The sequence below is a fragment of the Glandiceps talaboti genome, chromosome 12, assembly GCF_964340395.1.
Source record: "Glandiceps talaboti chromosome 12, keGlaTala1.1, whole genome shotgun sequence".
NCBI classification, from domain to species: domain Eukaryota; kingdom Metazoa; phylum Hemichordata; class Enteropneusta; family Spengelidae; genus Glandiceps; species Glandiceps talaboti.
This window is the reverse complement of record NC_135560.1, coordinates 21,953,617-21,976,788: the sequence shown is the minus strand read 5'-3', so window position 1 is coordinate 21,976,788 and position 23,172 is coordinate 21,953,617. Positions and strand designations below refer to the sequence as shown.

General features: G+C 35.3%; 3 protein-coding genes across 3 annotated transcripts; 2 read left to right on the top strand and 1 right to left on the bottom strand.

Annotated features, from left to right (window-relative positions):
- Positions 1-890: 890 nt before the first annotated feature.
- On the top strand, positions 891-5,915 carry LOC144443767 (armadillo repeat-containing protein 6-like). The gene is made up of 6 exons (XM_078133313.1): positions 891-999; positions 1,929-2,762; positions 3,339-3,484; positions 3,730-3,861; positions 4,225-4,362; positions 5,200-5,915. Exons 2-6 carry the CDS (start codon positions 1,982-1,984, stop codon positions 5,413-5,415), a joined length of 1,413 nt encoding a protein of 470 aa, XP_077989439.1. The 5' UTR covers positions 891-999; positions 1,929-1,981; the 3' UTR covers positions 5,416-5,915.
- Positions 5,916-7,605: 1,690 nt separating this feature from the next.
- LOC144443473 (protein mono-ADP-ribosyltransferase PARP16-like) lies at positions 7,606-16,023 on the bottom strand. The gene is made up of 6 exons (XM_078132958.1): positions 15,735-16,023; positions 15,153-15,293; positions 14,050-14,253; positions 12,933-13,098; positions 11,057-11,201; positions 7,606-8,772 (listed from the first exon to the last, which is right to left on the bottom strand). The coding sequence occupies exons 1-6, from the start codon at positions 15,900-15,902 to the stop codon at positions 8,619-8,621; spliced, it is 978 nt and encodes a 325-aa protein (XP_077989084.1). The 5' UTR covers positions 15,903-16,023; the 3' UTR covers positions 7,606-8,618.
- Positions 16,024-16,272: 249 nt separating this feature from the next.
- On the top strand, positions 16,273-22,880 carry LOC144443791 (adenylate kinase isoenzyme 6-like). The gene is made up of 4 exons (XM_078133337.1): positions 16,273-16,324; positions 18,391-18,542; positions 21,237-21,382; positions 22,438-22,880. Exons 1-4 carry the CDS (start codon positions 16,273-16,275, stop codon positions 22,631-22,633), a joined length of 546 nt encoding a protein of 181 aa, XP_077989463.1. The 3' UTR covers positions 22,634-22,880.
- The last annotated feature ends 292 nt before the right edge of the window (positions 22,881-23,172 follow it).

The following is a 23,172-nucleotide window of genomic DNA, read 5'->3' as shown; positions in this document are numbered from 1 at the left end:
AATCAAAGATAACGCTACACTTACATAATAGTTAACGTTATTGCATCTATGTGTCAATCCCGCTTGCATGTCACCTGGAAAAAGGTAAGAGCTATCGATAGAAGGCATTATATATTAGTGCCCTTGTTTCTCGCCGGACGGAGTAACCCCGGGTTAATAACTGCTCATTTCATCCCACAGTGAATTTGTCAGTGCAAAGGTGGCAATCCGTTCAGTCAAAAGTGTATGAAGAGTACGATGTCTTCCAATAGTCAGTTAAGAGCACTGTCTGAAGTCTGAAAATCTTGAAATATTGTATTTGAGTTTGACAAAATTGACCACGGGTATCTCAGTATGCCCTTTATAATGAAAACAAAAAACGAAAACCCAATGATCAGCCCCCTCAACGGTGATCACGACAGTACCCTCAACAGTGATCACGATTTCAACCTGTGTCTGTTCTGTACTGCTTATGGATAATATTAACCATGTGGCTGATTAATATGTACAATGTCTTCTTATTGGTATTTTAATAGTTTTCAGTAAATATATAAAAATTAGTTGTCTGATAGAAAAAATGATACTCCGAAGTACAGTTTAAAAACGAGTACAGTTTGTACGTGGTGACAGAATCAAAACCGAAAAGCTATCATTTAAACTTGTCACTACACTACCTACAGATAAGATTGACCCCTAATTGACGGATGCGATGTCTTATGAGTAACTGACCAATTTTCAGTGAATAAATCTTGGGTTTTTGACGGAAAAAATCTCCCAGTTCCAGCGAGTGCAGTTTGCATCGAATATCAATGGCAACTCTTGTCGTTGGGGGCGCTCACTCATGGCTCTGTGTTTCGTCAAAGGACAGAGAGGGCGTACAACATCGGCGTGCATTCCATGTCAAAGTTTGAATGCCGTGTACTCCGCTGTACTGCAAGTCATGACAGATCTACAACACAAAAGCATCAGCAGTGTGATTTAGCCTTCTCATTCAAACTAGGTTTATTTTTTAAAGATCAGGTGAGTGCTGTCTGTCAAATATATAGTATTTGGAGATAGAGGTAGAACGGAAACGTGCAATTGTAGATTGTGGCGTTGAATAATCAGTACTGTCTGTAGTAGTAGTACTCGTAGTAGTCATGGACGTATCTTCTAATAGTGTAGCCCTGTACTTGAAGTTGGATGGCTGTATCAGTGGCTGCAGGCAGTGCATACAAGTACTTCCATGATCAGTGTGTAGCGTTCGTTGCACTCTCCGGTCTAGTGACAAGTGACAACAGTCGTCAGAATCGAGTCACACGCCATGGAAACAGGGCTAACTGTTGTGTAAGTTACGTTGGAGTACCATGGGAGGTGTGATTCTACACAGGGGATTCTTACTGCATACATATAACATGGAGGTATCTTCTTAAACCTCCTAGCATATATCCTATGTATTAACCCAGAGACTTGTCTTGGTGTTACCATCTCAAGAACCTCTCTGCACCGAAACTGCAAAACTCTGTTTCCTTCAGTCATGCTTCAATTTTGTTGAGAACTTCTTACACGTAGGATGGTAACACCAAGACAAGTTTCTTGGCTATTGATGTACATTTACTCACTGACACTTTTGTTCAGTGTAATACATTTACAAATGGACATTTGCACATCACGCTATGTACAGTTTCAGTGATACTGGGGACTGTGATCTACACAAGATATATAGTCACGCTAATATATGTGCATGTCTTTTGCACATTTTCCTGTTACAGTGTTATGTATGTTCATGATATATGGCTGTCAAGTGATAATGTACTGCCCCCACAATCCACATTGGAGGACTGTTATATGTAAACTACATGTAAGAGCATTTTTTATGATTCTGGTACTGCTAGTATCAGAGGACACTGCTGATTGTAACAAACTTCTGTCATAAAACTAATAATTCAACACTCCTTACCTTTTCACAGATATTTGTGTCTTTGTCACACTCATATATACAACAGGTAAAAGTATCTCAACCATGGCTGCAAAACGCATCAGTCAAGAAACGTTTGACAGTGCAGTCAAGGAGAACATTGAAGAGTTCTGCATGGAACCTGATGAAGCTCTTGAAGATGCCATCAAACAATTTGAATCTCAGGGCATTGACCTTAGTAACATCATCAAAAGTCTCAGTCTCCAAGGAGATGGGGAAGGTGATGGAGAATCAAAACATACTGTTGTTGTTGTCATGGAGAAGCTGAATGGGTTGCTCGATTCAGGTTGTGAAGATGCTGAAGTGATCACAAATCTTGAAAAGTTTAGAGCCGAATGCGATGTTGACTTTGCTCATCGTAGTTTGGCTGCAACCAAACAGGCTTATCCTCTCATGTATAAATTGTATGAAAAATACAAAAACAATCAAACTGTTCTCTTGCATATCACTGTAGCTCTTTCAGCCTTCTTCAACGGTCAACCAGATATTATAGACCCAAAGGGTATAGAAGTTTTAAGTTCTTGTCTTAAAGAAAATATAGAGTCTGCTGAACTTTCACCAGCAGTGATAAAAACTATCAGAATGACTTGCATCATGCATGAAACCAACCGACAGGCTTACGTCACTGATAATGACTTGATAACACTACTTCTACAAGCACTACAGAAACATAAAGATGCTGCTGCAGTTACCAGGGAGAGTTGTCAGGCTCTTAGAATTCTTACTGTTGATGATGACATAAGGGTTCCATTTGGCAAGGCCCATGACCATGCTAAAACAATGGTAGAAGAAGGAGCACTGAAAGTACTATTGGGAATCATGCAAGGTATGTCAAAACACACTTTATTACTGTACGGTCGCTTGTTTTGAGGGATACCCTGGTTATTGAAAAACCACAAGACTAGTGAGAAATATTGATTGACTTCCAATGGTGATGCTCACAGTTGATATCATTCAGTACTGTTATCTCAAGTACATCAACAGACAATACATGTACATCATGTCTGGATTCAAGAGTATACAGCTTCAAAAAAATACTTTGTGTTTCAACAAACTCTTGAATAATAGTGGCCACCATAAAAAGTATAATTCATTCAGGGTACCATGTCAACCGGTGCTCTGGACTTTGGTAACATTTAACGAATAAGTAATGAAACAAATCATTAATGTAATTGGAGTGAGTGAATTTTTCTGAACTACTTGTATTGCATCGTGATTCATATGTTATCCACATACAGTAGATACATTGAATACGACATGCTTTTACAATGATGTACTTGTAACTATGGCATCAAGCCTAGTTTTTAAAGCTGATTACAATACTGTTATAATATTTATATGTTTTATGGAAATGAATGAGAAATTATCAGATTTATTGTCAATGTTATATTTTATCTTTCAGAGCATACAGGTGATGTGGCAACAATGAGTGAACTCTGTGCTACTCTAAGTCGTCTTGCTGTCAGGAATGAATTTTGTCAGGAGATAGTAGATCGTGGAGGTCTAAAGATGGTTCTCAAAGCATTGGTAGAAAATATGGACCACAAGGTATAGAAGCAATGTACCAACAAATTTAAGATTTGATAAGGGAAAGCCTTAATGAACTTTTTTTTTTTTTCACATTTGTGTTTAAAAACACAGGTATCTCTTGATAGCGATAACCAAATATACCATAAGTACCTTTTCTTTGCTTGTGGTGGTTTCAGTAAAAAGAGGATTTCACTTTGCAGAGAATTAGGAAATATTTAACATTAGATGAATACTAACATTGTGTTATATTTAATCTTTGACAGGCTATTGTAAAACAAGTCTTTGCTGTACTCAAAGCCATTGCTGGTAATGATGATGTGAAGGTAGCCATTGTTGATTCTGGTGGTATTCCTGCTATGTTAAATGCAATGACTAGACAGCAGTCACAACCACAGGTATGCTAATACATTAAAGGGACTCAAGCTGAGTTTATATGTGTATAGATGTAGTTTATGCTGCATATTTAGAAGGTACTCGCATTATTGTGCCTATTGGAGCACACTTAGCCATCACTTGCAATTTGCTCAAACCTGGTAGTTTATAACTCATAAACGATCCAATGACATAATTTATTATATGCATCAAAACATGACATGTTCAGCAAATCCCTACTATGCAGTTAACTGTTCTAACAATGCCAGAAGACAATTGTAATGTTATAGAAGAATATTTGAATAGGATAATTAAAATACAAATCTACCGTGCATTTATCAGATATTATGGAATATAATCTATAAACTATTGACCTCTCCCCATAGGTGTGTGAAAATGGTTGTGCAGCACTGGCTGCTGTATCACTAAGGAATCCTAAAAACTGTAATGCTATAGTTGGATGTGGTGGTGCAGTAGTCATTATCCAGGCTATGAAAGTACATCAAGATGAAGTAAGGGTGCAGGTAAGAAATTATATACATACATTGATAAAATAATAGCTAGTCTAGTCCTATCCGTGGCATCAACTCTCAAGATCTCTCTTTACATTTGCTCATTGAGGTCCTGAGATGAAATTTCAAATTCAAACAAAGCCACCCACAATCATTAATATCATGTGGAAGGCTATCAACCACTTCTCTTCTTGTGAAAGTATTATTATAATATAGACATTCATCAAAGAATACAAAAGTTCAAGGATGGTAGATCACTTTTGAACCTGTCAAGCATGGTGGCCTGAGTGACAAGGACTGTATTAACACCATACATCTCTATAGTGAGGAGAACGTATCAAGCATGGCGACCAGAATGACAAGGACTGTATTAACACCATACTTCTTTATAGTGAGAGCACCACATACATGTCATAATTTTCCCCCAATTTGTTCATAAACTATTCTTGCAGAGGTACATATGCTGTCTTCATTCAGTGCATGTGACCTAAGGGGCCTTGTCCCTCCTTGTCTTTGGACTTGTAGTAATATGGCCCCTTAAGTCACTCATATTTTCCTTGGATGAAAAAATGATTATTTGAAGTGTGTTACTTTAAGATCTCTACCAGCATAGTATTTATCATTCCTCTAAATAATCCTATACACGACGTGGTTAGAGTAAAAAGAAACCCTTGAAAAAAGAACAAAATTTAGGATGAAATAATTATCACCTGGTGCGTTTGTTACAGAGACATTTGAATCAACGGGTTTGTTTAGATTTGTTATCATAAAATGATTGTTAGAAGTATTATGGAAGAGCTCTGTACAATTTAAAAGTTGAATTAATAGCCTTATCTTATCTTATTACAGAAACAAGCCTGTATGGCCATACGTAACTTAGTGGCCCGTACCAGGGAGTACAACGATGCGTTTCTGGAACTTGGTGCTGAAGCTTTGATAAATACAGCCAGGAGTAAATACCAAGATGTGGTAGAAGATGAAGCAAAGGCTGCACTAAGAGACTTAGGGTGTAAGGTAGAACTGAAAGAACTATGGAAGGGAGAGAAAGCTCCCTTAACTTTATAAGGAATACAACACAGGAACACATCAGTGAGAGAAAGCTCCCCTAACTTTATAAGGAATACAACACAGGAACACATCAGTGGGAGAAAGCTCCCCTAACTTTATAAGGAATACAACACAGGAACAAATTAGTGAGAGAAAGCTCCCCTAACTTTATAAGGAATACAACACAGGATCACATCAGTGAGAATACAATGTACTATGTAAATTTACTTACGGAGTTGGGTGAAGGGATCAATTTATCTTGTTAATTAAGTATTTCGATTTGATTGATGTCTTGGTAATTAGTAAAGAAACTGTAGACTGCAGAACTTAATTTGTAAGTGAATTTCTTAACTGACGTAGAATAGCTGCATGTACGTATGTGAATTATAAGTTGAGATTTACTGTGTGTCTCATTTAGACTTACTTGTATGTGTAGGCTTGCAACCATTCCATTATTGACTGACAGCAGTACTCATACTGTTTGAATATACATGTACATGTAGTTTCTCCTGAAATACTCTAATCAAACTAAATGCAAGTAAATTAACATTATGTGTACATATTTGTTATACATACAAAATAAGAACGTTTAGTTTAGTTCTGAAATACACATTGTTTAACTTGACAATCTGATTAAAGTCTGATGTAGGAATACAGCATAATGTGTGTTTTCCACTGTTCCCTTTGTATTAATTGTCCTTTGTTTTTCAATTTTGTTATTGTGAGTGCGATTGTCGTCTTCTGATGTAGGAAAGTGATCACAAGCAAGCAACAGAGCCATATTGAGATTTTAATTTGAAGTGAGATTAGTAAGTTCATTATATTTATGATAGATTCTTTCTATATCAGTTCTATCTTTATACTTGGTATACTACTGTGTTCATATTCTTGTTCTCTGTCAGTCCGTGTCTTTGTCAGAGAACCTCCTAATTCTAAGGAAAAGTTAAGAATTGCAATGGAATTTTCATTATACCATGTATAGTGTTTTCCACACTTCATATAAAATAATATTCATAGACCCTGGCCTTTCATGATTTTTTGAACAGTCACTGTGATGCATCAAATATGACATTTATTAATCTGTATTAAATGTGTGGCTTGAATGATTTTATATAAATTTCTGCACCAAAACATTTTTTGTACATTTTTTTGTATTTTTCTATTTATGTTATCATTGCAAATAAATGTTAAAAGTTGAAGTTGTGCATAATCATTTATTGACCCTTTACCTTTTAGATTGTTGAGTTATACAGCTGGATCCTATCAATTTTGTTAGCACACTAACATAAAACCTTGTCAGATACACAAGGCTGCAACTATGATGTTCTATTTCATCTGATGTTAATAAATGAAGGACTGCATGTTAGCCACAGGCTCGGACACCAACATAAATTTTGAGGACTAGTTATGGCGCCCTCACAGGTTAACAACTATCAGCCATGATTTTGATCTGCACTCTGTCTAGCTATGGGACTGTAGCATCTCTCTACTCATATGTGATGCATATAATACTTTATAAACTAAAATAATTTATATGTCCAGGATATATGTATATACTAGTATATCCCCGTTGTCTATTCATTGATACAACATATGGTGACATTGATATATACTTGATGAACAAAACCACTTCTTGAGCTTGTGATGAGTATTTTTTGTGTTAAGAAGTGCTTCCAGTGACTTTGTAATGTTGATAAATAAACATACATGATACATACATACATACATACATGCATGCATGCATGCATGCATGCATGCATACATACATACATACATACATACATACATACATACATACATACATACATACACATGGTGCTACAAATTTCTATTTAGGATTAGGACTATATGGCAGGCCTATGTTACATGTTCACAGTGGAATGGTCAATCCCCCCGTTTTTGTCCTTTTGTCATCTGGCTTGGCAACATGTAGCATCTGTAAACTCCATGTGAGTAGTCATTACTCCAGGAATACCTCCCAAAGTTGCACTCATCTTGTAAGTGACACATGTCTGAGTGATACACTTTACTCATCGAGACTGTGGAACACTAACAATGGGTTTGGGTTGTCCCTTTACCACCAGTAGATTTCAACCCATGACCTCCCAGTTTCATAACCTCTCAACTTCTAATCATGAGCTTTAACTGATTCACCACAGGTAGCCAGTGATAAGTCTAATATCATTATTTTTATTTCTTATAGCCACGATAACTTCACAAATAACATGATGGAAAGATGTGAATTTTATTTGACCACAAATCAACATGATTCATATAATGTATTCTGATAAGAATTATACACTACCTATGACCCACAATGTAACTGACAGCTGTCAATTACTCAAACTCATGATCACAAATATTCCAAACTACAATGAGAATGACTATCTGTAGAATTTTAGCAAAATAATCCATCATTATATTCTAATAAAACTTCAAATTTCAAAGTTTAGCACCCTAATTCTTACATACAATAAATGAGGACCAGCCAGGTTATTGACAACAGTACTGTATATTCCTATATTACTACCAAACCAGAGGGACTATAGAGTTTCAATTAGGTGGCACAATGTAGTGTAGTGGTCATTGATCTAGTCCTCACTACTACCAAACCAGAGATACTATAGAGTTTCAATAGGGAACTTGCAAACCAGCCATGTTGAATGTTGCATCATGGGAAATGTGATAATAAATACTGATCAATTAGCATTGTAAACAATACTGTAATGTAACAGTTACATTGTTTGCAACCATGAATGATCAATTCAGTCACCCTGACCATTGTGGGAGGTTTATTTTATCGGTAGCTCCAGATTAGGTATTACGATAACCACAGATAATCCAATAGTCCTTTGTGTCTGAGCATGCTCAGTTTGGATTGCAAGTTGGATGACACAATGTTTTTTATGTCTCACACAACGTTTATTGTTATGGATTACTTAAAACAAACTGAAGACACTGATATAATAAAATGATACAATTATCTCACTTTGAACACAAATCAACATCACTGTCTGATGAAAAGAAGCCAGGTTCAGACGCAAACCTGTTTATTTGTGCTCAGTGACATTTTATGTGCATGCACACTATCAGTGTAATTCGTACCAAAAAATGTTGCATGAGATGTTCAAAAAACCATGCCACCCAATTGAAACTCTATGGTCACTCTGGTTTGGTAGTATCTATCATTAAACCGTAATAGCACCATCAATAGATTAGTATCACCTCATTCCAAGATATTTTTTGATAAATGCTTTGTAGGAAGGTGAGTTCATAAATCCAATACAAAGTAATAGCAGTGCATAAACTATCATAATAGTTGCTAGTGGGTGGTGTCGAACCCATGATAGTATTCTAGAAGACTGACTTGGCACCCTGTAAACAGAAAGAGAAATGTATTACTTTTATTTCTTTGACAAATGAGAAGAATCATGATACACATGTCAAATTCGTAAGTTCTTACTTTCTCTGTGTAGGTTTGACAAGTTAATATACACAGTTGCTCTTATGTAGCACTGCAGGCCATTGTGTCTTTCTATAATTCAAACCAAAACAACATGTGTAATGCTGCACAAACAGAATGGCTGAGATGACTCTCTTTTCAACCGGGCAGTAAATACATGTATAAAACAATACGGCGTATTCCGGTTATCGAACTTCCGGTTGTTTCGCAGGAAAGTATCGCGAGAGGGCGCACCATATCTGACAAAGTGAGGGCCAGAATTTTCGTCATGGCATCTAATAGTATGGCGATGTATGAAGCTGTCAACAAAATGGGCGTAAAAGAACTCCGTGCATTCATAAAAGAGTGGAAAATTACTACTTCTAAATCTACTAGATATCGCCAGAAATGCTGTCAACCTTGGTCTTGAAACACTAGAAAATGATAATTTTCTGAGAAAACGGAAGAGGAGACGAATAGTGGATGTCAAGCATCAAAAGATAGAACTAATCGACAGCGGAAACATTGGAAGTTGGACGGAGGACCTTCGAAATATACCCGATGTAGACATGATAAACATATTTCTTTACCTTACTGGTGTCTGTTGCTTGACAAAAGAACGATTAGAAAATTACAAATCTGACAACAGCTTCCAATCTGATTAAAATCCGATGTAGATGTTGGCTGATCGTTCATTGCTATTTTACCTTCGTTATTTTGCCTGAATTGACCTTCTTGGTACATGTTTACATTTTTTAGCTTGCCTGATCGCCTCCTCTACGATCAGGCTAAAAAATGTAAACATGTACCAAGAAAAATAATATCAGGCAAAATAACGAAGGTAAAATAGCAATGAACGATTAGCCGACATCTACATCGGGTTTTAATCAGATTGAACAGCTTCCAGCTACAGTCATTGCAATATTGAGAGTTCGGTCGACAATTACCAAGCCACATGTTTATATTGTAACTGATGTCGACGCATACTTAGGCCTTTCTTGTTTATTAGAACAGTGGTGTAGCACCACGGGTGAAATCATAAAACTTTGTCCGGAAAAAAACATTTCATGTACTGGTTATAAGTTGGCATAAACATATTTGTATTGATACTCATCTTTACTATCACACTTTGGTTAGCTTGCTATTCTTCATTCAGGACCATCAGTGTATAAAAAAAACCATTGAAGTCGGCAACGAATCATAAATATTGTTATTGTGATTGATGTACCACACCGCCCACCCCTTCAATGAATCGGCCTTCCATGTAACGTTTACGTGGTTCACTCATCATACCATGTCATATACCGATCTGATTAAAATCCGATGTAGATGTCGGCTGATCGTTCATTGCTATTTTACCTTCGTTATTTTGCCTGAATTGACCTTCGTGGTACATGTGTACGTTTTTGTCCTGATCGGTAGAGGAGGCGATCAAACATGTACCACGAAGGTCAATTCAGGCACAATAACGAAAGTAAAATAGCAATGAACGATTAGCCGACATCTACATCGGATTTTAATCAGATTGGTTTTATACAAGCTGCAATAACTATGCTTTGCAACAATGCGCTACAATTCTGGCCCTCACTTCCGGTTCTAAAACAGCGCCCCTAGTGGCCAAACAATCATATCTTTTATCTTTTCGGGGCTTCTTCGATAACCGGAATACGGCGTATTCCAATGGTCTTAAAATTATGGTGCCTCATCATTGTCGAAGGAGTACAAGTTTTTTATATGAGTTTTCTATCCATATTATGTCTGAAAACAATATACAATGCTGTCATCAATTTGATACACTCGCTGAAATACAATGAAAAGTGATATTTCCAAAACACCAATATGGCCGAAACCCACAGATTTCACATCAATTTCTGTTGTGCCAGCAAGCTAAGGGGTCTTGTATATATGTTTACATTACACAGACACATACAGAGTCCCTAGCTCAAAGTCTAAATGCAAACAGTATGATCAATGCCAACAGATATTATCTATTTTATTTAGCAGATTTTTCAGACTTAGCCTCTGAGTAAGTAATTTTTTGGCTGCTGGAGAGTACATGACCCAATGAGCATATGTCGCTTTAGAAATTAATTTTAACGACATAATAACCTGTAGCTGACATACTATGAACCAACCCCATCAAAGTTATCAACAAAAAATACTAATTCTAAGAATTAAAAACTTGACATGATATTCTTTACACAACAGACATCTTACCTTTGGACAGTTTTACTTGCAAACACCAAGAGATATTTGACCCTGATAACCTGATTGTTTGTGACTACGTAATACTTATCAGGAACATCTCCACCCAAACTGGACGGAGCCTGTGCTCTTGATCTTGTAGAATTATTTCCCTTATCTGTAGACAAGTATACAATAATGAAAAGACTGTTATTTTATGATCTTACTCTAATAATCTTTGCTATTTAAGTTTTGATGATTTATTGAAAAATTTTCAATTTCCACTACAGGGGGATACTGTTCTTGTGTACCGGTATGTCAATTTCATGGCTGTTATATACAGCTTGCCATTTTACTGTAAAGTACACTACCTAATGTTCTGTCTGAAGGAAAGCAGATGGCATGTTAATATTGTTAAGACTGTGACAAGCCATGTCTTGTATTGTTCATTATATCTTTGGTATAAATCCATATTTGCAACCATCTATCCAGAGTTCTTGCTGGATGATAAGATATGGTGTGTGGTTCAACCCTTTACCAGGCTTCTCTAGTGAGTGCTGGGTGATTGAAATGGTGTGTGGTTCAACCCTTTACCAGGCTTCTCTAGTGAGTGCTGGGTGATTGATATGGTGTGTGGTTCAACCCTTTACCAGGCTTCTCTAGTGAGTGCTGGGTGATTGATATGGTGTGTGGTTCAACCCTTTACCAGGCTTCTCTAGTGAGTGCTGGGTGATATGATATGGTGTGTGGTTCAACCCTTTACCAGGCTTCTCTAGTGAGTGCTGGGTGATTGATATGGTGTGTGGTTCAACCCTTTACCAGGCTACTCTAGTGAGTGCTGGGTGATATGATACGGTGTGTGGTTCAACCCTTTACCAGGCTTCTCTAGTGAGTGCTGGGTGATATGATATGGTGTGTGGTTCAACCCTTTACCAGGCTTCTCTAGTGAGTGCTGGGTGATTGATATGGTGTGTGGTTCAACCCTTTACCAGGCTTCTCTAGTGAGTGCTGGGTGATATGATACGGTGTGTGGTTCAACCCTTTACCAGGCTTCTCTAGTGAGTGCTGGGTGATATGATACAGTGTGTGGTTCAACCCTTTACCAGGCTTCTCTAGTGAGTGCTGGGTGATATGATATGGTGTGTGGTTCAACCCTTTACCAGGCTTCTCTAGTGAGTGCTGGGTGATTGATATGGTGTGTGGTTCAACCCTTTACCAGGCTTCTCTAGTGAGTGCTGGGTGATATGATATGGTGTGTGGTTCAACCCTTTACCAGGCTTCTCTAGTGAGTGCTGGGTGATTGATATGGTGTGTGGTTCAACCCTTTACCAGGCTACTCTAGTGAGTGCTGGGTGATATGATACGGTGTGTGGTTCAACCCTTTACCAGGCTTCTCTAGTGAGTGCTGGGTGATATGATATGGTGTGTGGTTCAACCCTTTACCAGGCTTCTCTAGTGAGTGCTGGGTGATTGATATGGTGTGTGGTTCAACCCTTTACCAAGTTGATTAAAACTGTCATCAGAGCCTTTCTACCAGTTGCCCACATGCATCATCCCAAACCACAGCCTCTTTTATGGCACCATGCAAGACAGTTGCTTTTTCAATTTGTCAATTTGTCCTGAAGAAAAACCTCTGGTTTGCAAGAATGCCAAAGTATTATATTTGCTTTCCTTCTACTATTATATACTACTGTGTCTGTAGTCAATCTCATTTCTTTGCATGTGATTCTTCTTTTTCAATTCTTGTAATAAATTGTTCTGACACTGTGACATTTGAATTGTACTGTTGTTTACAAGTGTATATTTTCCAGTCAAATCTTCTCTCTGTTTCATTATTATTATATGTATCTCTTGTACTAACTTCTAAAACAGAACCAGGTTGGAAAACAAATAGATATCACTACTTCACCTTTGAGGGTACACTTTACATGGGGATGGTCAATCATTTCACACATTGCAATACAACTTAGCCTTCCACCAATCATACTCCTTGACCAGCCACCACCAGCTTGTGCATATGGCATAGTAATGGAGAGATCACTGGATAGATACGTGCCTTCACCAAACAATGAATTCTACAGAGGTGAAAAAGAAGAAGACAATTATGAAATAATCTAAGCAATCAATATCTGTTTCTCATTATAGTGCCGCAATCAAGAATTGTATCAGTGCGCCCTCTAACAAAAAACTATTTGGCTGTGGCTTAAAATGACAAAACCAAATTTGGTGGGTCACATGACATTGCTATGTGCATCAATTTCACTTATATCAGAGGGCATAATGACAGACACGTCAACAACTGTCTTAGATTAGAACTATATACATATGACATCAATAAATGGGTTATTGCCACATACTGGCTAAAATTCGGCCTTGCCTTCCTGAACTTGAAGACTTACAACAGTGAATTCCAGTAAAACATCTATTTTACAATTATTTCCAGAGAATATGAACAGTTTTACCGATAAGTTTGTCAGACACTTGTAAATCAGTGGGAACGGACTTTACTAGTTATGAAACAATGGTTTTCCATTTTCCTTGTTTCCCAGTTAAATGTGTATGTTGTGATATTTAGAGTAGTTCCATCATAGTAGTATATTATACAGGTAAAGGTATGGTACAGCCTTAAAGTAACCATTTGGATGGCAAAGTGATAGTAATTTTGGATTTTATATTTATTTAACAACTCTACTATATTTTCCAACTTGAAAAGGGAATGTGAAACAAACATATACCAAGTCCTTGTTTCTAACTCAATAAATTGCCAAAAATTAAAAAAAAAATGTGTAAAGTGTTTGTAATTGTATGTACAATGAAACTTTTCAGACATTTTCTAGTTTTTTGCAATTTATTGAGTTACACATGGACTTGGTATATGTTGTTTCATATTCCTTTTTCAAGTAGCAAAACATAATAAAGTTGTTTTATGAATATAAAATCCAAAATAATCCATATGGCCACTTGACATAAATATTCATACCTTACGGAGTCAAAAACAATCAATCTGATGGCAGGGTATGACTTACTTTATTCATATGTGCATGGAGACCATGATGGAGAATTGAATAAAAGTTTTCAACCCTACTACCATGGTATGCATAAAGAAGATCTCGTGATTCACGGATTTCTTGGAACTTGGCATCATACATCTCACTTGGTACGACTTCAAATATGTGTGTTGGTTCAACTTCATAACTTGGTGCTCCAGTTAAAATTTTTATTTCCTCAAACTGATATAAAAACAAAACATGTACAGTAAAGACAACTGTGATCCATAAAATGAAAAATGGGGAGCTGTGTTTTGAATTTTAATCAGTAATGATTCAGATATATTTAATGTACAAATGCATGCTTTAAGTGCCATTTTCACAAAAACTGTACAACAAGTTGCTCACACGCGGTAATCCCTATGTTGCAACTGCAGTAGAATCAGCTTTTTTGATCTTGTGAAACAAATAAAGTACCTGTGATAGCTAAAGTGATTTTTAAAAAGGAGGCCTCACAATGGTGTATTTATAGTTTAAACCAATACGTAATTTAATGTATTTTTTCAACATTATTTCGGGGAGAAAAGAAAGAACGTCAAATCAACGCAACAATACTCAATTCATCTTATAGTTTAAACAGACAAAAAATAATAATAATGATTTGCAATACATGGTTTTGTTTCACTAAAGCTATACAGCTATTTTTGTAACACATGGCACCATCACAAGGTGTATTTGCAAGGCATTGTGACCATATATGGACAACTGATTTGCATAAATAAATAAGTTATTTGCAAGCTGCAACAAGTACTTTGCAAATGTAAACAACCATAGACAATTGATTTGCAACCCCAAAAATCATTTTTGCAAGCAGCACGGTCATTGCAGGATTTACACAATTGCTTCAACGTACAATGAATGTATTATTTCTTAATAAATGTACATTCATGCTTCAACATATTGAAACTACTAATGACATTGATGTCAAAAATGATGATATTGATGTCAAAAATGATAATGACACTGATGTCAAAAATATGAGGTTTATGAATACTATTGGTATATATAGCCACAGTTTAACTTATACAGAGCCAGTTCAACAAATCAAAATAAAATATTTAACACAATGGAAGTTATCATACCTTTGTTTTGTTGTGGGATTTCAAAGTAAATGACCTGGTAGACAAAACCCAATCTAACAATTCCCAGGTTTCTTCATCAATATCGACCCCCAGGTCTCTCCCAATCACGTTGATCGTTGGTAACGAGTTGCATACACTTTGCTGAAAAGACATTTGTACAAATTTCAACCAATCATTTTTAAATTAGGGAGCCTTCAGTAAATACAAGGGGAAGGCGAGGGCCAGGGGATACCAAGCCTGGTCTGTGGCATAAAATGTACGCTCAGAATAATACCTCAAGACATGATTATAGCTGCAATAATTGTTTTTTATTTTTGTGCTTTTTACCATTTCGGGATTTGCATGCAGATCCCCGAGACGATAAAATAAGCTAAAAAACAAAAACAAAAACAAAATAAAAAATAAAAAAGTAACCTACACTAGTAATTTGCATATAACGTTGTACATAAAATAAAGTCACTTTTAAAGCCTGACTCAAGTTGACAAAGTTGACAAACTTTCCATTTGAATGTGTAAACCTGATGATGGCAAAGTATATGAAACACATATATGAACCAATTGTTGGAACTTTCTCCTACTCACCAAGCTATTGATATCTTTTTCACCAGATGAGTTGATAAACATTGGAGGAAATGGTCTGAGGACTGTGTCGTGTCTGTAACTTTGAACAGCTGACATGAATAAACTCAACTGTACATCAACAGCAACCGGATCCTCGTCAATTTTCCGTAAGACATTATCTTTTGACATATTGCTTTAACTTCTTAAAGTTATTTACATATTATGTTTGGCTTTCATAACTGACAGCTGTTCTACCTGTACACTGCACTGCCCATCATCGCATGATAAACACGAACGTTGACGTTGCCCAAGGTGCACTTCCGGGTTGATTGATTCCATATTCCCATAAGACATTGCGTGAAATGTGTACTTTTTTTTGTTACTTTTCAGAATTTTAACTGATCAAATATCATCTAAATTAGGAAATGCTGATGAGTTTGGTATTTTTGAGGAGATAAATATTTACTTGGATGAAAGATCAATATTGAATAATATATTCATTTGACCTCAAACATTGAATGAACTTTGCTTCAAGGTCACATCTCATTTCGTATGCAAGATGGCCACCTTTACAGCGGAGGCTCGGTACTCTCCAAATATACTGGTGACAGGTATGTTTTAACATGATAATTTTCTTTCCAACTAAGGCAGCAGAGAAATTACGATGCCAACTTCATAATGATGGAAAATTAGAACGTATTAAGCTGTGAGAACAAGATTTTGAAGCCATTTCAATGTGTAGTTGTGGTGTTTAAGTATGGGGCCCACAGAACAGATGTCAACATTGCGACATTTAATGATATTTTTACATATCGTAGCGAATACCTTGGAGTAATATAGAGCTAATGACTACCTGAGAAATTGTCTGTCCATTTTTAGTTATACTGACTGTTTGTTCGCAAATTCTGTCGCAACCTGTGACATGATCTTCCCTGCTCAACATAACTATGCTGTATATGTATTCAATCAAGCAGACTGCCTCTTATTATTATTATTGATAATAACATTACAAGTAGTGCTACATTCGTGATTGAAAGATTAATCAGGGTATCTGTTTATCAATGTATATTGTCTCCGTGTATATTATATCCTAGTCAATAATTGAACTATGTGGGCCTACATACACTCACACATTTTTCTCTTCATTCAATCTTGTTTACTGTGAATCGATCAGTTTAATAGTAAACCTTTATTCCTATGTATGTTATTGAGATGTGTTATTTGCATATGTACAGTTGTATTCAATTGTTGTGAATTGATGTGTACATATAAGGTAAAAACCTAATTATAAGACCTCATACCATGGTCAGGCGATTTTGTCAAGGTTAAATATAACTGATCGTGATACTTTTTTTTCAACAAAAATGATTTTTGTACAGATTTTTTTAAAAATTTTAATACAAGAAACGACAACATTTTGCTTGTATTGTTAATCAAAGGAATTGTATTCGTTATAATGAAATTTATGATATTGAATTTTCATGACTAATTACTCCATTACAGAAATTAATTATGTGTGTTGATATCAATCAGTCAGACTATGAACAGATCTGAATATAATGGTACTATAGTACTACTAGTAAATAGTCCAGATTTTAGTTTACCTTGCCATTGTTTGTATTGTTCTTGGATTAGCACAATAACAAAATTGGTTATTTTCCTTTGGCTTGTTTCGTATCTCTCTTAAAACTAAGTTGTCAACAAAGTCAAAGTTTATTGTGGTTATTGCCAATATTAAACCACAAACCAGCTAATAAAAATGTTTTTAAAGATTTTAGCTGAATAGTCAAGACACAGCTTCAGGAAAACTAGTTACAGCTTATTTATGCACTAGTAACAAAGATATCTGTTTGTTCGTCAGCTTTCAGTTGCTAATTTGTGGTATTTCATGTAATTTTGGTGTTAACAGAATAGATTACTGAATTGTCAATTGTGTCAAATTTGGAAGTATTTTTTCTAAGTGTTAGATCCTAGTAATAGCCCCACTTACAAGAGTGATCTAGAACATGAACTATCTGTTCAGTTTGAATCTGAAGATCTCTTCATCCCGTTTTTCTCAACTTTTAGTTTTTTGTGCACACACAAATATACCACTTGTTGAAAGATAATTATTACCATGTAGCTCAATGAGAAATTATAAATGAAAAGTATTCATGCAAATGAGTAAACACCAACTGTTAGAATGATGTAAACCGTGTATTCATGTAAGTAGCATCCTTAAAGCTTGTAAATTACCATATTTGGACATTATGTAATGGCCCAAAATAAGCACTAACTTATCATAGACCAGAATTCTGTGGTTGATTAATAAGACATGTTAATGACTGAGTTAGGGGGCTTTGTTTGAAATTGAAATTTCATCTAGGATCCATACAGCGAGACTTGGGGTAAAGAGATTTTCAGATGCAAACCCAATGACTAGTCTCTAGACTATTTCAAGAGGGGAACCTTTGAATTTACAAGGCTCTATGTAGATAGAAGTATAGTTTAGCTTAGCATCAGTTTGGGGTGAGGGTGGGGATGGGGCCCGGGGGTAGAATGGAGTGGATAGGGGTATCATTTATGCACTGCTATTATAGTGTTAACAAAACATTGGTTATCTGTTTACATATAAGAGGGTGATGTAGCTTGATTTGCCTACTTCATTTAAACTATGTATGTGGTTTGATATTGACAGGTACCCCTGGTACAGGCAAGACGACCCTTGCCCAGGAAACAGGCCAACGTCTTCAAATGCAATACATAAGTGTTGGTGATGTTGCCAAAGAGAAAGAGCTCTATGAGGGCTGGGATGAAGAATACCAATGTCCCATACTTGATGAAGATAGGGTAAATATTTATTTATTTATTTATTTATATTGATTCTTTGCCTGTATCTTTCCCATTGTCAGTAATTTGGTTTCATGCCTTTTCAATATTTCTTGTACTGTTCAAAAAAGTTGTGTGTGGCTCTGCACACATTACTCAAGCAATGCTTCTCCGTACACTATGATGTGTGTCATGTATGTGTTTGTATGAAGCCTGGAAAATACCTCTATTGTGTTGCCTACAATGCACAATTTTAGGCCAGTAAATATTCTGCATTCATGAAAGTTCATTAATGGTTGACTTGAACACCAAAAATTAATTAATGTAATTAGCATATGTGGATACTACTTATTCTCACATTATGCACTGGCCATTTTTTTTTTGATCAGTCACTTAGATACATATTTTCTCTGTGTGTCATTTCATACATCTATCTACATCTATGTGTTTCTGTCACTGTCTATGTATGTATGTACATGTATGTATGTATGTATGTATATATGTATGTATGTATGTATGTATGTATGTATGTATCTATGTATCTATCTATGTATGTATGTTTGTCAATCTCTTTCTCTCTCCTATCTCTACCTCTCTTTTCTCTGATCCAAGACTGCTGACTCATTTCCAATGAACATTGCCTTATAAGTTTTATGTCCAAACACATTTTCCTACTCCCATGTACTAGTTACACGTACTTGTAAATGATGCTGAAAGTAAATTCTGAGGAAGACATCAGAATGTGACCTACTTTCACTGTTAACTCTACAGGGTGATTCCTTTCAAGATTCCAATATTTGTTGCTTATATTAGTTTCAATGACCAAATTGGCTATATTGGGTATATTGTTAATTTAGTGATATGTTTATTTTGATAGTTATATATTTATAGAATAGAATGGGGTAGAATAGATTTGACCATAATAGAATAGAATAGAATGGGGTCTGTGTAGAATAGAATAGAATAGATCTGGGTAGGATAGAAGAGAGTAGAATAGAATAGAATAGAATAGAATAGAATAGATTTGACTAGAATAGAATAGAATGGGGTCTGGGTAGCATAAAATAGAATAGGTCTGGGTAGGATAGAATAGAATAGAATAGAATGGGGAAAGATATAATAGAATAGAATGAAATGGAATAGGATAGAATAGAATAGAATATAATAGAATAGAATAGAATAGAATAGAATAGAATAGGGTCTGGGTATCATAGAATAGAATAGAATAGAATAGAATAGAATAGAATGGGGAAAGATATAATAGAATAGAATGAAATGGAATAGGATAGAATAGAATAGATTTGACTATAATAGAATAGAATAGAATGGGGTCTGGGTAGCATATAGAAGAGAATAGGTCTGGGTAGGATAGAATAGAATAGAATAGAATAGGGTCTGTGTAGAATAGAATAGAATAGAATAGAATAGAATAGAATAGAATAGAATAGAATAGAATAGAATAGAATAGAATAGAATGTGAATACCCTGATGTATGCTGCAATGGAATTAATTCATCTTAGTGTTCTGTTATAGAATTCTAGCCTGTCAATCATAATATGACATCATAGTCAGCCATGAAAATATCTCTATTACTAATTATATTATGAATGAACTGTGAGTTGGAATTACTCAAAGCTTAAAATGAGTCTTTGTAAGGTATAAAGATACTGGTATGACAGAGCAGTAGTTAGAGTAGATACAGTAGAATTGTATCTAGAACTTGTATTTAGTGTGTAAATTTATTAGTTTATAGTGATAACTACTCAGTTAATATATATATGTACAATCTTAAATTCCTGTACTTTATTCCCACAATAATTTACAATTTCAAACCATTTGCTATTTTATCTATCCTTTGCTCTAATTCTATTTTGAATTTTTTTTTACCATTTCACTGTCTGTTTTCATACGTAAGCTGTCAAGTAGTAAACAAACACTTTAATGATATCTGTTACAAATTATTACTTCTGTATTACTAAAATCAAACACTTCAAAGCGGAGTATTTCATGAGTAAATTTAAAGTTGACATTGCGTTATTTTCATTTTAAATCCCTAAGCCTACATTTCCATGTACGTATTGTCGTGTGTTTATATGGGATATTTGTATTTGATCTTTTGACCCTGCAGTAGCAGCTCAGTGTTGGTGTTGATGAGATGATTGGTATTTCAGACAGTGTCTATTGTAATCTAGTAATTACTTCATCATGTGTGATCAAAAGGATGTACACATGCAGAATACTTATTCCAATTTTATTGGGATTATGTAGAAATTAATTTGTAGAAATTCTTTTCAGAATGCATAGATTTCAATAACTGTTATTAAAAATGATCAACAGCAAATTAGTAATTGTTATTGATTATCCAAACCTGTCAATTCTGTGTATGTGATACGAGAATTGCTTTTCTTTATCATGATATTGTAAAATTTTCTCTTCACTTCAGTCCTTTATTGATTAGAGTTGATAGGGGCAGGAAGTCATACCACATGTAAATAAAAAACTATACTTATATTTGGAATGCATGATTGGATAATGAAGATTTCATCCTTTAATATTTGAATATTTTTCTAAATTTCTGTCTCTTTCAGGTCATTAATGAGTTAGAGGATGTAAAAGGGAAGAGAATTAATATGCTATTTGAAATATTTCTGTCTGAATCTGATCCGTTAAGTTTAACAGAATTTGAATATTTTTTTGAATTTCTGTCTCTTTCAGATTATTGATGAGTTAGAGGATGTGATGAGGGAAGGCAATTGTGTTGTAGACTACCATAGTTGTGAATTCTTTCCTGAACGCTGGTTTGATATCATCTTTGTTTTGAGAACAGACAACACTCTTTTGTACAACAGACTTGAAGCAAGGTGTGTTTTATTCCTTATAATCTGGCTAAGTCTGAGTCTTGTGCTGTCTGTGTTAGCATTTAGAACAGTGTTATGGTCTTAGTATCTCTAGCTATCGTTATCACTTAACACAGAGACTTGACATGATCTTAGCATCTCTTTCTGTCCAAACTATGCCGGGGCTTTTTTTGACCACCATGGTAAACCTATGACGTAAGCAATGATATCCCAAAATGATATAGGAAGAGTGCTGTGTTGTTGAATAAATATAATTTACATGTACATATTACATATGTGCATATTACATATGTGCTGGAGAGATGTCAACAAGTTTTGGATATTAACAGAGTGCAGTCTGAACGAAATAGCCAGTTTGAAGTACATGTCAATATGTGATGTATAATCATATCATTTCCTGTTGTTAACATATTGATATGTGATGTCATATTATATTTAGCACAGCTCTCGGTGGTAACTTCAAATTCAGAACTGATTTCTGTGCTAACAATGACAAAAGACTTAGCATGCTTTGGCTAGCTATAGAGATAGTAAGACCATGACATCTTTGAGCTTATCATTAACTTAAATTATATAATTAATATTCATCTTTTTTGAGTATTTTGAATAGTGACATTTGGAAAAACATCACCATCCCTAGAAATAAAATACATGGTCCTGTGTAGCCATCATGTTGTATATGAATTGATTCAAGTTTCTGATTTTATGAAGAATTGTAAAAAGTATATTTTAGGGGATTTTGGAAAATACTACCGTAGCGTAATATTTGTATGTACACTAGAGTATTCATATATCACTAATTCCAGTAATGGATTTGTTAGATAATGTATGGATTGAATGAAACTAAGTGGAAACAACGGTAATATTTTGATTATTATCCTGCCTGTGTATATTAAGGAAAAATTGCTGTAAATTGCAAAAGCAGATGTGTTTCACACATATTGTATCGAGCAAAATTTATATGCACGTCTAATAAATTGAAAGAAATTGATTGAATATAAACTTTGCCAACAGAATGACAAATCCTATAACTTCCACTTGTATGTGTTTTGTTATAGGGGATACAGTGGTAGGAAACTACAAGACAACATCCAGTGTGAGATTTTCCAAACTATCCTTGAGGAAGCTCGCAACTCTTATTTACCCAGCATTGTGTATGAGCTGCCTAGCAACATGCCAGAAGACATAGATTCTAATATTGAAAAGATACAGTCATGTATCCAGAAATGGAAGATGAGTAGTAGTTACAGATAACAACTTAATTAGCATATTGTGTATCTTAGCAACAAATATTGCCAATATATATACAGACATTCCTGTCAGCACTCTGGGATAGGATTTGATTACTGTGTGTAGGCTATGAGCAGACTCAATGACCCCAAATGTCACACATCCTGGTGTGCTGAAATTTACAGAAAGGCAGCTTTCTTAGATCTGAATATCATGTGACAACTCAGTAACTTCTGTTTGAAATTTCTTGCGTCATATGGAAACATAGATTCAGTGAAAGTAACTAGTCTATGGACTTTTACCCCCCCCCCCCACCCCCACCCAACCCATATATTGTAACATTTTTAGAAGAGGCAACTGAATGGCACATACTCAAAGAAAGAATCTCTGAGTTCTGTATATTCAGCAATAAAAAATAAAAGTATATTGATTTGTAACTATGTGATGCAAGTGCAATTTTTCATTCAGTTTGCCAAAGGTCAAAGGTCAAAAGTGATTATTTTACTCAGGGATTCTAGACCAGTGTGGTTTCATGATTCATTTTAAAGTCTATCTAAACAAGA

Bases quoted from the DNA above. Each gene is read 5' to 3' on its own strand.
- LOC144443767 (XM_078133313.1), top strand. From the start codon at position 1,982: ATGGCTGCAAAACGCATCAGTCAAGAAACGTTTGACAGTGCAGTCAAG. The intron at 2,763-3,338 runs GTATGTCAAAAC...TTTATCTTTCAG, and splicing joins ACTATTGGGAATCATGCAAG to AGCATACAGGTGATGTGGCA. The intron at 4,363-5,199 runs GTAAGAAATTAT...ATCTTATTACAG, and splicing joins AAGATGAAGTAAGGGTGCAG to AAACAAGCCTGTATGGCCAT.
- LOC144443791 (XM_078133337.1), top strand. From the start codon at position 16,273: ATGGCCACCTTTACAGCGGAGGCTCGGTACTCTCCAAATATACTGGTG. The intron at 18,543-21,236 runs GTAAATATTTAT...TGTCTCTTTCAG, and splicing joins CCATACTTGATGAAGATAGG to ATTATTGATGAGTTAGAGGA. The intron at 21,383-22,437 runs GTGTGTTTTATT...GTTTTGTTATAG, and splicing joins TACAACAGACTTGAAGCAAG to GGGATACAGTGGTAGGAAAC.
- LOC144443473 (XM_078132958.1), bottom strand. From the start codon at position 15,902: ATGTCAAAAGATAATGTCTTACGGAAAATTGACGAGGATCCGGTTGCT. The intron at 13,099-14,049 runs GTAAGTCATACC...TCACCTCTGTAG, and splicing joins TCCATGCACATATGAATAAA to AATTCATTGTTTGGTGAAGG. The intron at 11,202-12,932 runs GTGAAGTAGTGA...ACTTGTCTACAG, and splicing joins TGTAAAGTGTACCCTCAAAG to ATAAGGGAAATAATTCTACA.